Source organism: Accipiter gentilis, chromosome 3 (assembly GCF_929443795.1).
Source record: "Accipiter gentilis chromosome 3, bAccGen1.1, whole genome shotgun sequence".
Lineage (NCBI taxonomy): Eukaryota > Metazoa > Chordata > Aves > Accipitriformes > Accipitridae > Astur > Astur gentilis.
The window spans coordinates 19,197,209-19,209,969 of NC_064882.1; the positions used below are offsets into that span (position 1 = coordinate 19,197,209).

At 37.7% G+C, this 12,761-nt stretch overlaps 1 protein-coding gene across 12 annotated transcripts in view; it reads left to right on the forward strand.

The window, feature by feature from the left end:
* The window catches only part of FRYL (FRY like transcription coactivator), a 176,570-nt gene that overhangs the window by 61,777 nt on the left and 102,032 nt on the right, over window positions 1-12,761 (forward strand). For all 12 annotated transcript variants that reach the window (XM_049797363.1, XM_049797357.1, XM_049797374.1 and 9 more), the window contains one exon: window positions 11,280-11,479. In XM_049797363.1, the coding sequence (XP_049653320.1) occupies window positions 11,360-11,479 (120 nt within the window). In that variant the 5' untranslated portion in view covers window positions 11,280-11,359. The remainder of the gene's footprint in view (window positions 1-11,279; window positions 11,480-12,761) is intronic.

Sequence of the window (12,761 nt, forward strand, 5' to 3'; positions counted from 1 at the left end):
TCCTTCTGACTCCAGGAGTTAGAACTGAAGGAAAGATGTGTGGTGCTTTCACAAGTTATGGCCTCTTGGCAATTACGTGAATGCACAGAACTATCTAAAAGCATGATAACCATGACTGGTATGGTGATGAGTCTGAGCTTATAGGTCCCCTTGAAAGCCAGGGAATACTACTAGCTCAGACTTAGTGGTGGCTTGGTTTACATTTACCTAAGGGCAAGTGGATCAGAAGAACTAAGAGAACAAGCCAAAGGTATGCTACTCTATCCTTGCTCTCTGTATTCAAAAAGAAGTTGACATCTTTTCTCCTGTTGCAGTAATAATTTTAAATAAAAAATAAGCACCAGGTACTGCTCTTTAAAATTAGTAGAGTAAGCTTTTTTTTTTTTTTTTTTTTTTTGCAATTTAATCATACTGGAATAGAATTGCTTCTGTGTTTGCACCGTTACTGAAGGTATGATTTACAATGCTGTAGAAGGCCTAACATTGAGGTATAGGAAGTAAAGAAAAAAGTTTAGGGTTTTTTGTGCTTATGCGGTTACTCTTTCGAGGGAATACAAAATTTGTAAATAAGTGAAGCTTGGCAGTTATATATGCTCAGTTATTATAGTTCAGTGTTTTGAAGGAAACTGAGATCAGAATACATACCTCTTACTTGACAACACAGCACTAGTACTTTGCTGCTGCTGTGCAAAGTATTTTGACAGTAGGATCATGTTAAGTCTTCACAATAAGTCTACTGGGAAAGAAGACAGTAGGTAACAGATATGTGCTTGGGGTGGTATCTTTTCACTGAGAAGTTTGCAACTTGATTACAGAACTGTTTTCCAGTAGAAATTCATACATTAAGTCTTAAGTTGCATTACTATATGTACAGCTTTAAATTGAATTGAAAGCTACGGTTGTATAAAACTTCAGGACAGTAACAGCATTTCTGAAAATTACCATTGGGAATCTAACTTACAGCTCTGAACCTTTACACTCCTGCCTTTATCCTACTTCCATATGTGATGGGTTGTGTTCTAGACCATGGACAAATGAAAGAGACTTATCCTTTACATTCTTTTAAGCTGATCTTGCATGAGAACAGCCTTCTGACATTGAAGCAAAGCATGTTAAATATATTAGCAGCTTGGAAATATGGTATTAAATAAATTTTATGTCTCTCTAAGTGGAGGTTTCTGTGAAATTCAAAATATGACTTTTAATTAAAATGGTTTATCTGAAGGGGTTTCTATTCTGGCAGTTGTTCTAGAGAAGGTATTACATAAACTACATTTTTAATGGTCCGACACTTTAATGGTCAGGATTTCCTGATGGCATGCCATAATCAAGAATGACTGGGCAGGACTTGAGACAATTGAGTTCAAACCGATTTCCTCTTCCTCCTCCAATTTCTATGCTTTATCACATTGTTTTCCAGTGTGTGTGGTTTGGTCTTTTGGCATCTTGTGCTATCAAAATTATTTTTTAATTTCTTCTTTTTTTTTTCCTGTCTGATAATAGTCTACATGCATGGTCTACCATAGAAGGCTCTGTAAAGTGATTCACGAGTTGTACTCCTTGCATATGCTCATAGCAATTTCAGCCAGTATTTCCCATCTATGTCCTAGCTGTTATGTTGTTAAGGATTTTTTAAAGTGTAAATATGTAAAATTGGTCTTACATACTTCTTAGTGATTTTTTTTGAAATTTAATTTTAAATTTCTTGTTTGTGAAGGTAATTACTTGCACCACAGATGGGACATTCTGCCCTGCCATCCCATACTAACTGAGTTAGAATTACATAGCATGAGAGATCAGGTGAGCTTCAGCAAATATCTTTGAGACTGTAGCTCGTAGCAGCTTTTGCTGCTTTCGAGTTCGACATTCTCCATGGAAAGAGTGAGCCCAGCAATGACTGATAGTCTATTTCTGACTGGCTGCCCTGGATGTCCTTAAACTGTCCTGAATGTCAGATCTGACCTCTTTTTCAACCATTAAATTTCTTAATAAAAGTATGTGTGTTTTCTACCTTCCGTAGATATAAAATACCCACCTGTCTGATTTAGGTGATTACATGTGATATACGTGGCTGTTGTTCATCCTGTTCAGTCACAATTCTGTAGGGAAACAGGCTCTCTGTATACAGTATGAGGATAATGTGTTACTCTGCTAACAATTTTTAAGGATTGCTGTGGGTGGGGTTTTTTTTTTGGGGGGGGGGGGGGGGTGGACCCAAAAGAAAGCTTTGCACAGGGATAAACACTTAAATGGTATTTTGCAATTCAGTAGTCGTGCTGCTTTCCACAGATCAGAGAGCTTTAGAAAGAAGGTTTTGTGGGGTTGCTACTTCTCACCTATGTAATAAAGGTAAGAGGAATGACTAGCATAGTCCTTGTTTAAGAAGTGGCAAAGCCAGTAGGATTTACCTGGGGAAATGCATAGCCCGGTTTCACTCTTCTCATGTATCTAAGTTTAGGCAAAAGACGTATTCTAAAAATAATTTTCCTGATTTTATATCTGTAATGTATTTTGTCTTTCTGCTTGTTCTAGAGTTTCAGTGAAGAAATAATATACCTATTTTATTTTGAGGCTTCTCAAAGTAAAATAGGGAAGAGACTGCAAGATATGAAGGTCCTGTACAGAGACTGGAATATTTGCTGGTTAGAATTTGATCAGCCATTAAAGCAGCTAGGCAAGAAGAATTTCTTGTTCTCTTCACAATACTTCCTCAAGGAGTGTCTGAATATTAGTACGAAAAAGGGGGAAAAGTGCTATGTGGCAGACAATACAGCAAAAAGTCTCCAGAAGATTTTGGTGGTGGGTTGTTTAGAAGGGGGAGAGAGACCTTTCAAGGACTTGTCTGTGTTTGACACACAGGGGACTGACTTCATACATCTCAGACCATGTTCATAGGTGTGGAAAAGATGGAGGAGAAATTTTCTTCTAAACTTAAGTTGATGGTTTTTTTTTTTTAAATAACAAAACCCATCACTTTTAAGTTTGCAGCAATACTACCAAAACATATTTCTCTTTTGGTTTCTCTCTTGCAGGAGACTGGTTAGATTTCTAGAAAGCATTATGCTAAATGAAAATCTAAAAATTACAGTTTATCAATGCATTTCTCAGAGATATTAACAGCAGTGGGGAAAAACACTGCTGAATCTTTGGAAAGACAAAACTACCTAGTTATAAGGCAGAACCTCAAGTTTGAGGATCATCAGTAGCAGCAAGACTGTATCTGCTAAGGGACTGTAATCTGGCCCAGATACCTAGAAAACTAGATATTGCCAGATTAAGATTTTATGCCTTAGAATTTCTGCTGTGTCTCTGCGTTGGTCTGAAGGAACGTTTCTGTTACCGTTTACTAGCAGAGGAGTCTGCATTTTGGGGAAAGCTAAGATCAAATTTCTTGCCTGTGGTTTCAGAGGCTTTGAAAGCAGAAAACAAGCTTCATGTGAGTACCTGTAACTAGACAAATTGGCAGCTGCTCTCCCAGTTGAGTCAACTTCCCATAAAGAAAGGATGTTCATGTTTGTTGGGTGTAGAAAAATTATTTGTATGATAAAGCTTCAGAAGATTTCTGTGAGGTTTTTGTTCTGTGTTTTTTTGAGTCCAAATGAAAGCTCAGCTGTCATAGTACTGGTTCCCACAATACACTCAGAAAACTTTCCTTTCCTTTCTGTATTCCCTCCCAGGGCCGTGTGCTTAATTAGGTACTTGTTGAAATAAGCTTATCTTCTGTTTATTGATGCAGTATTCATTTATGTTTCTTTGTTCCAGAGCTTGGCTAGAATGTAATAATATATCTGAAGGTCCTTGGATAAATTGTCATTAGGGAAGTGTTTCTACTGCAGAAGTAAAATGTGAGTTCCGATTTAGACATGGAGAGGAAGTTATCAATACACGTGTAACTTCCTCTCACTGAAAGGATTGACTTGGCTTTACAAACATTACACTGAACCATACCACTGAACTAAGTCAGTTCTAAGCCTGTTTTTACTTCACAGGTGGGTAATCCATTCATCTTATTAGCAGGTGACGTTTCATAAATGCATGACAGAAGTACTAGCTACTACTGCTGGTTATTTAATTATTTTCATCTAATTCACGTAAAATCAGCGAAAGAGAGCGAGGTGAATAAGAATTTGCAATCTGGGCTTTTAGTCCATGTGGCTTGTTAATGAGATAATGGTTCTTCTTTGCCTGTTCATGTAGTGTAATTAGACATGTGGAGCCGCGATCTTTGTTAAGCATTTTCCAGAGATAATTCACTGTATACTGCCAACGCAGAGAAAGAAGAGAGAATGCCATACCTTGTGTCACTGGATGAATTAGTTGTGTAGTCTGTATTGAAAATAATAGGATGTTTGTTCATCAGGAACTATGTATCTAGACTAAGATATGAGAAATATGGGAGAAAGAACAGATTTATTTATTTTTTTCCCTTAGTCATGTATATTCTAATGTATTGGGACTGATTTCAGTTTCAGCTACTGTGTTTATATTTGTGGTATTACCAATCAGTAGGTGTATATTATGTGAAGCAAAGGCATGTCTAGGTAGCACAATCTATGAAAATTTGTGCAGTCAGTGGCCCTTAATAGACATATACTGGCAACAACTGTGGATTTTATTCATATTTTAGGTTACCTTGTAAAGTGATATGACTATGGTGTCAGGAGGCTGCTATGCCTCTCTCTTTACTTTCAGGTTTTCATACCAGTATCAAGAATTATTATTTTATTAGGTACTTTTTTTTTTAAAAACGCATCCTAAGAATGCCTCAAAAATGTCATCTAGCAGAAACTCAATATATTAGCCCATCTAAGCACATCACTGAGAATAATATACATCACTGAAAAAAATTGGAATAGCATTTATATATAAGTGGTTAAAATAAGTATATAAGTATATTTTACAAGTTTGCAATTTCTTCTTTTTTATTGTAAGATATTAGCACAGTTTTAAATGAGTAGCATTTTACTGGTAAATGAGTGTTAATGAAAGAAATGGAAAAACCTGGATAAATGCAGTATAATGCAGAAGTATCCACCATTTCTGCAAAGGCTGCTGACTCCAGCACTTGTGTAATGCTGGGGAACCAAGGAACCAGCCAGAGCCGCGTGTGCAGCAGTGCTGGCTGTGCATGAAATCAGCTGGGATTCAGTGCAGCTAGAGCTAGTAAGGCAGTAATAAATCCAGCTTACAGACAGGCTCCATGCACTATCACTAGTGGTACGTAGTTTGGACAAAAACCGGTGAAGTAGATCTGGCCGGTCTACCCTGCTGTCACACGCTTTGGCAACCCAGGTAAACTGGCTGGGTAAATGAATAGCAACTGCATCCTCCCATCGCTAGTCTGGAAGCAAATCCAAGAGATTTAAGTGAAGAATGGCTCTTCCTTTATTTTTGTCTATAGACCAGAGGTCAAGATTTGGAATGTGCATCTGTTACTAGGAGCAGTGTATGTTGAACTTCTTTGTCTTCATAAAGACATTCACCATTTCTCTCATTCAAATCATGAGGTTTTTTCACTGATAAGAGTAAGGAGACTTTGGAAGCAATAGAAACCTGATGGTCTACAGGAATTGTGGAATTGTGAAATAATGATAAGGTTATTGAAGAAGTTGTCTGCTCTTCTGCTCTTCAGTTGACTGCTGGTCTGGGATACAGGAAACCTAGGTTTAACTGTTTGGCCCTGTTCATAATTTGTTGGGATGATACTGGATAGGTTGCCATCTCTTTTGAGCATTGACATCCTTATTAGGCAAAAAAATAATTAATCTGGTAAAATAACTGAACATCTGTTGCTATGAAGCACTGTAACAATTGTTACAGATCTGTTTCCATGTACGTTAATATCACTTCTGTGAGGTAGGATGAAATGTTCCAGATGTTTATCAGAGTAGAAGACAAAAAGCTTAATTAAAACTCTTTTAAGTAACCACACAGATAATATTTTCAATCTTTGGGAGTTTTCATATTGTCAGTTAGACGTGCAAACCCTATTCTGCAACAAGTATCACAGAAAACTTAAAGTACCTGTGGTATTATGTGTGCTGCAAAAATAATAAAACACTTAATCATTAAATGTAAGCGTGCGTAAAATGATTTACTACCTTAGCAATGAATTTAAAAATGGCAACCAAGAAAATGATCTACTTGATGAAAACTATGGAGGCTGTCTCAAAAGTGTGTTAGGTACCCTTATTTTATAGTTGGATACCTTATTTTAAAAACATAAAATAATTCTAGATGTATTTTCAGATATCTCGAAAGAGGGGAGATGCCTGATGGAAGTTTTGCTTCAGTCTGACCATTCCAAGTTCCTGAGAAACAGCTGCAACTGAAAGCAAATTTCCGTTAAAGGAAAAGACATGAAAAACTTAGAAAGTACTATTTAAAGCACATAAGAAGTGTCAACACTTGGCTAAGTGTAAAGTAGTACCAAAAAAAGTATACAAAAGCTAAAAAGCTAACAGTCATAATTTCATATTAGCCATGAATTAAAATGCACTCATTGACTGTCACAGGCTGGGGTGCTTTTGGTACCTGCTTTGTATGTTTGAATCCTAAATAATCTCATTGGTAAATAGGACACTACTGATATCCTCAAATACTTGATGCATTTGGGCTATACAGAGAGAAGCAGGATGATAATAATAGCATTCTTTAATATCAACTTGGGTATTAAGTAACCTTTCCTAGTTCTGGACACTTGTGTTTTAACATGAAACAACTTTGTCTCTCATTTAGCATACATCAGGGCATGTTGCCTTTTGACCTAGGAGTATGTTGTCTGTCTAATTATCCTTTGTATTGTTTTACTGTTCCTTGAAACCATCCAAACAATTCGGTGTGGCCCTAGCAACCAAACAATACTGTTTAACAGAGATTTCCTATGGCACTTGCTCCCAGATTTCCCACGTAGCGCTAGCTTGCATCAGAGCAAACAAACAGGATATTGTTTCAAGTGAATAACATTCAGTGTTTTCAAGCAATTTATGAAAGTAGTTTTTTGTTTTTGAACTGTTGCGAGTGGTATGATTTTTTGGTTCCAATTTCATCTGAACTTCTGTAGAATGGTCCATGTTTTGAAGATTCAAAACAATGTTTGAAACTTAAAATTTCTCTGGCAGCTAAGACCAGAGAGTGGCTTATGCTTTGATGGCAAGGAATAGCAGAAACAAATTATTTAATCCTGTCCTGTAATCATATTTTTTTTCCATTAAACATGCTATGTAAAATCCACACAGACTTTTCCTGCCGTGTTATCGATTGCAAGTTCATGAGTAAATGAATCCCACTGAACATAATTATACCAGATAATAATGTTGTTACACCTAGTTAAGGAATCTGATAATAGATTTTGGCTTTTCTTTAAGGAACTTATTAAACACAGTCAAGCTCCCTCCCCTTTTTCCCTCCTATGTAGTGGGTTTTTTTCTGTGCGTGTGTTTAACTAACTTACTATTTTTACATAGCAGATAAAGCCATGAACATTGTCATATGCAAGGCAGGAGTCATTAATGTGAACCATTAATGGTGTCATGAATTAGAGTCCTCAGCAAGTTCACAGATGAAGGTAAATCCTAGTCATTTATTCTGCCTTTTCAATACACTGGCATTTCAGCAAAACTAAAATATTTGTAATCCTCTCATGGCAGCATTTGTAATTGCTTCAGTCTGACATTTTCCCCTTGATTTTTCAGGGAGGTTTATTACCAAGTGAACAGTTTATGCATGTGAACGCAGAGATTAGTAACGTGTACAACCGTAGGTTAGCCTTAACTCTGTTTTGCTGCTGGAAGAGTAAAAAGGCAAGTACTGTCCCTGCATTGACTCTCCCCTTTGTGCTGGTGCAAGTGTATGTGCAGTCATGTGGTGAGCAAATTGGACAACTGATTGTGTCAAAATTAACCCGGGGGTGGGGTGGGGGGGATTAATAAGTATGCTGCTTTTCCAGTTCAGTTCTTTGCACAACTGCACACTTGTGTTTGCTTGCACAGGAGGAGAATGGTGCAGGAAAGGAGATAGCTGGCTGGGCGGGATTGCATCCTTTGACAATACTGCAGTTTATGCCGTCTGAAGGGGGCTGTCTGAAACTATAGCGAAGGAGTGGGGTCCGTGGCATTGCAGGCTGATGTAAGGCTGTCCTGGCACCACATTTCCCTGGCTTCATGGTCGTGCCCTCTGCCTTGCACTGGAATTTCTGCAACACTTCTGGGAGCTGGTCTGGTTGTAGGCCAGTTGCTTCTTTTTTTCTTGTCAGGGTTAGGTTTTTGTCCCGTTTACCCATTTTGCTACCGAGTTTACCTTCTGTTGTCGTGTCTGGCAGGAGGATTTGCCTGAAGTATGCCTGGGTTTAGTCAGTCTGAACAGCCTTGGTGTTTTATCCTTAGTGAGAAGAGCTGTTTTGTAGCTTTGAAAATTAACATGCTAAGATGGTCTCTTACCAAGGATTAGTTTACTAATGCAAAGAAAGTAAAGATAGTACTTTGAAGATTATCAGCTTTCAATGTTTTCCCAATTCTTAAACGACAGGGGCTTTTTAAGGTGATCTTTTGGAAACTAGAGACAGAAATGTATTATGTAAACACACTATTAAGACTTGTCTACGTAAAGCAAATTTAGACTAAGGAGCATGTTAGTCCTTCTCGGTTTCTCTGTAGAGTGACAAGAGCTGGTTGAGTACCAGCTTCTCATTGTTCAGGCGTGTGGATGGGGCTGGAGCTGTGGCATGTTCCCTTAAGTGCCCAGTCCTGATAATGTGGGGATTGTGGCATACTCCAGTAGGTAAGTATGGAAGGAGCCAAAGCAGCTGCTTTGCTAAATTTCATGTGACCAGACACAGCTAGTGATGTTCAAAAAAGGAGATTTAAACTTCTCTCATTTCTTTCCAGTCTGTTCACACTTCAATGTGTGATTTAAAATAATAGAGACCAATTTGTCTGTTGAGTAGAACAAAGCTTTAGCTTTCTTAGAATGTCTCATATTTAGGTGTTTCTGTTTGTTACCTGGCATGGCGTGGAAGTATATATTCCACCTTTGCACCTCTTCTCTCTTCAAACTTCTGTGCTCTCGTTCTTGACACATAATGCATCTCTCTTGTTTCCTGGGCTGCCTTTGGAAGTACTGGGGTTAAAGAATGACAAGAGCACAGATGCTGGAGAATGTGGATATTGTAAAGAAATGAAATATTTTTTGAAGCGCCTGACACATTTATGCTTCTGTACTGAGGGACAAGACAATCGTCAGGTATGGGACAAGAAAGAATTTTTCTTTAAAGGCAGATGTTTTGGGTTGTCGTCTTTCTTTTGCAGCATGCACTTCATTCTGTTTCTTGATGCCTTTGTGTACTTTTATCTAGTGAACTTCCACCATAGGGATCTAGAACACGGCAGTGTCTTTGATCTCCCATTGCCTGCACTGTGTGGCACACGCTCTTCTATGTGTTTTAGGACCTCTGTTACTGAGATCAAAGTGCTAGATCAAAGTGTTGGAGGATGTTCAGAAATGCTTTATGGCATGTGGTGTTGCGTGCATGTCATTCTGGTGTTGCCCTGGCTGCTGGGAACTCAGCTCTGTGACCTTGGCAAGTCCTTCCAGCCTTGAAGACGGCATACTGCAGTTTATGTACAGGAAAAAATATGCATTACTCCAACTAAACAGCAGGTTTGTACAAAAACTTAGGGGAAAAAACCCACAGGTTGTATGTAGTACTCACAACATTATGCAAGGTAACCTTCCTTTTTCAATAGAGGCTAATGTAGTTGTGACCATTCTGATTTCACTCTTGTTGAATTGCTCACTTCACTAATGCGTTTGAGAAATGATTACTTTCAGTGGATGTTGAGGAAGTCTGTGTTACATAAAATGTAACTTTCTGAACTGATAGAAGAAATTATGAATGGCTGAGACTCAAACTTGGGAAGAAGCGAAGTACCAAATGTTTGGTCTCCATGGCAACCAGTATTTTCATGAATGAGTTGAACATTGAAAAAATGTGTGAGTAAAAGTTGTGGATAATATTTGGCTAGTAGGAATTGTGCATATACAAGTTGAAAACACACAAAAATTTTGCAAGTTCATCAAAATTGGCCAAGCATATCTCCTCACACTTTAATTGCAAAAAGCCTTAAAGAAGCTTACCTGAACAAATCACAATATGTAATACAATAAAATGGACTGAGACTAGGGTCTCTATACAGCTACCTTAGGAAAATAAAATCTTAATATCAATAGGTAAGAATTCTTAATATGAATTAATAAAAAAAATTGTCTGCAGTCATGGAATATGCTTGAGAAATATCAGACCTTTCTGGGTAGATTTGGAGCATCATTGGACATGTCAGTAGTGACTTTGATTTATAGTGTGCAAAACAGGAATTGTAATTATTTACTGTAATTGTTATGTGTATGTTAAATTCATGTGTGAGTGCATTCTGATACCTGATTTTTGGTACTGCAATTCACATTGGGTGGCAGCTGTGGTAATAAAGAAAAGTTTTTGAGTGCTTAGAGAGAAAAATAAAATTAAAGGTGGATAAATGTATGTAAACTTAGTATATGACAATTTCAGTAAAAAGGTGAAAGTACTAATCCTTAGAGAGGGAGACTAATATATCCAATGTTATTTATATTGATTGATTAATTAATATTTCTCGTAAGGAGCAAGTCTTTTAGATTTGTGACTAGAGAATGAAGATAAAGAGTTAGCATGACATGTCTCAAAAGGGTTTGTGTTTTTGTTAGCAAAATCAGTGTACTGACAGAAAGTGCCAAGAGGGGCCAAGGAAATATTTCTCTTGAAGATATTTGGATACCAAGTAGAAACTTGAACTTCATGGCCAATTTATAAAAGTTGAATCAAGTTGATGCTTCTCACAATATAGGGAGATAACCCTTTACATTGGACCTTTTGATTTTTTTAGTCATACTTGAACTGAAGATATCAGATATTACCAGCTGTAATCTTTATCATGATCATCATACAGTTGTATTCAGAACGGGGTGGTTTGCACAGCATAGGACAGTCATGCATTTTAGCAATGACAAAAATGAGTTACACTGTAAACCTGTATGCAACTTCGAGTAGAATTTCCCACCTAATTTAAAAATAAATAATCTTGTTGGATGTTATATAGCTAGTTATTTCCTCCTTCTGGTTTACAGAATTTACCATGTGAATACATCTATGTGGTGTATGGGTAAGTAAATAAGTGACAGGCACTGTGTTTAGAAGCTCTGCTTTATAGCTCTTTATTTTTCTTTTTTTTTTTTTTTTCCTTCTTTAGCCTCCACTCCACACAGCAGAGTAAATAAACGCAGAGTTTCTCCAAGTGTTGTTTCCACCTGGGAAAAGAGAGGCATCATCATGTCTAACATTACTATTGATCCAGATGTCAAACCTGGCGAGTACGTCATCAAAAGCCTCTTTGCTGAATTTGCTGTTCAAGCTGAAAAGAAAATTGAAGTTGTAATGGCTGAACCTTTGGTGAGTCCTTTTTTTCATAGTATCCCTTGAAATCATCCTGCTTTTTTTTAGAAATAGGCTGATTTATCGTATGTATGGTTACTGAAAAAAACATCCCCTAGATATTGTTGACTTTTCAAAGGGATTATTTCAAGAATAAATAGGCTTCTGCAAACAGGGTTGCTACCTGGATTAAGTTTTATTGACTTCCTTCAAAACTGTTACGTAGTGGTTACTGGAAACAAGACCTCTTAGTATTCCTAAGTTCTGTAAAGATACAAAAGAAAATAGCGACAACAAAAAAATGTTCCTTCATTTAGACTGTGAAGTGTGTTTCCTGTTGATGTTTCTTTGAAATAATACTTTGACAATATACTTTCAAGAAAAGATACATCTGGTTTGTTTTCCAAAGTAATGACGCGAACTGGAAGAATAAAGTAGCCAGCATATATTGCAAATTAGGCAAAATGGAAAATTCTGTTGATGATCCAGACACATGATCTTTAAGTAATAGGATTTTTTAATTTTTTTTTTTTTAAAATTGGAAATTTCTGGGGGAAAAAAAGGTTTTTTTTAACTTGGAAATTTGCTGAGCAGGTGGGATGCTGCAGCTCACAGAGGGCTGGCTCACACAAGGCCTCTGTTTGCAACTGCTGCTTGCAGAAGTGTTCATGTGCAGAAGTGCACATGTGAGCACTCGAGCCCCAGTTTTGAAACTTTAGTAGGAAAAAATGTTATTAAGCAGCAGTCCAAAAGAACACAAAAATGTGGCTAAACATCTTTTGTGGTGTCACTGATGGAATCATCTTCAACTAAAACCATTAGATCAAAGGCTGAAGAAAAGGAAACATTTCTTTATACACACCTACTTAGGTATACATTATATATACACGCGTGTGTGTTTGTGTGTATACCAGGCAAGCCTACAACTTAAGCATAACTTGTCTGTTTCCTTACAGACATCCAAGAGTGAGGTGTTTGGGAGGGTTTGATAAGAAAGCACAGAAACTTTGTAAGAAAAGGGGCACCCAAATGGTGAAGGGTAGGTAGCTAAGAAATGAGAGGAGAGCTCTAGGGGCGGTGATGCTGTGGGTGGAAAGGCAGACAGCTCTGCTCGGGGCGGTCTGCGTGCCTACTGCTGTGAATGCCGTTCCCTCGGCCCCTAAACAGCGTACGGGGAGGGTAGTGCTTGGCCAGAATGACATGGACTGGCTGTAATTCAGGTGAGCTGAAGAGGGCTCTGCCTTAGACACAGCTAGTTTGGAGTTAAATCTCCTAACCGGAATACTGGTAGCAAGGTAAA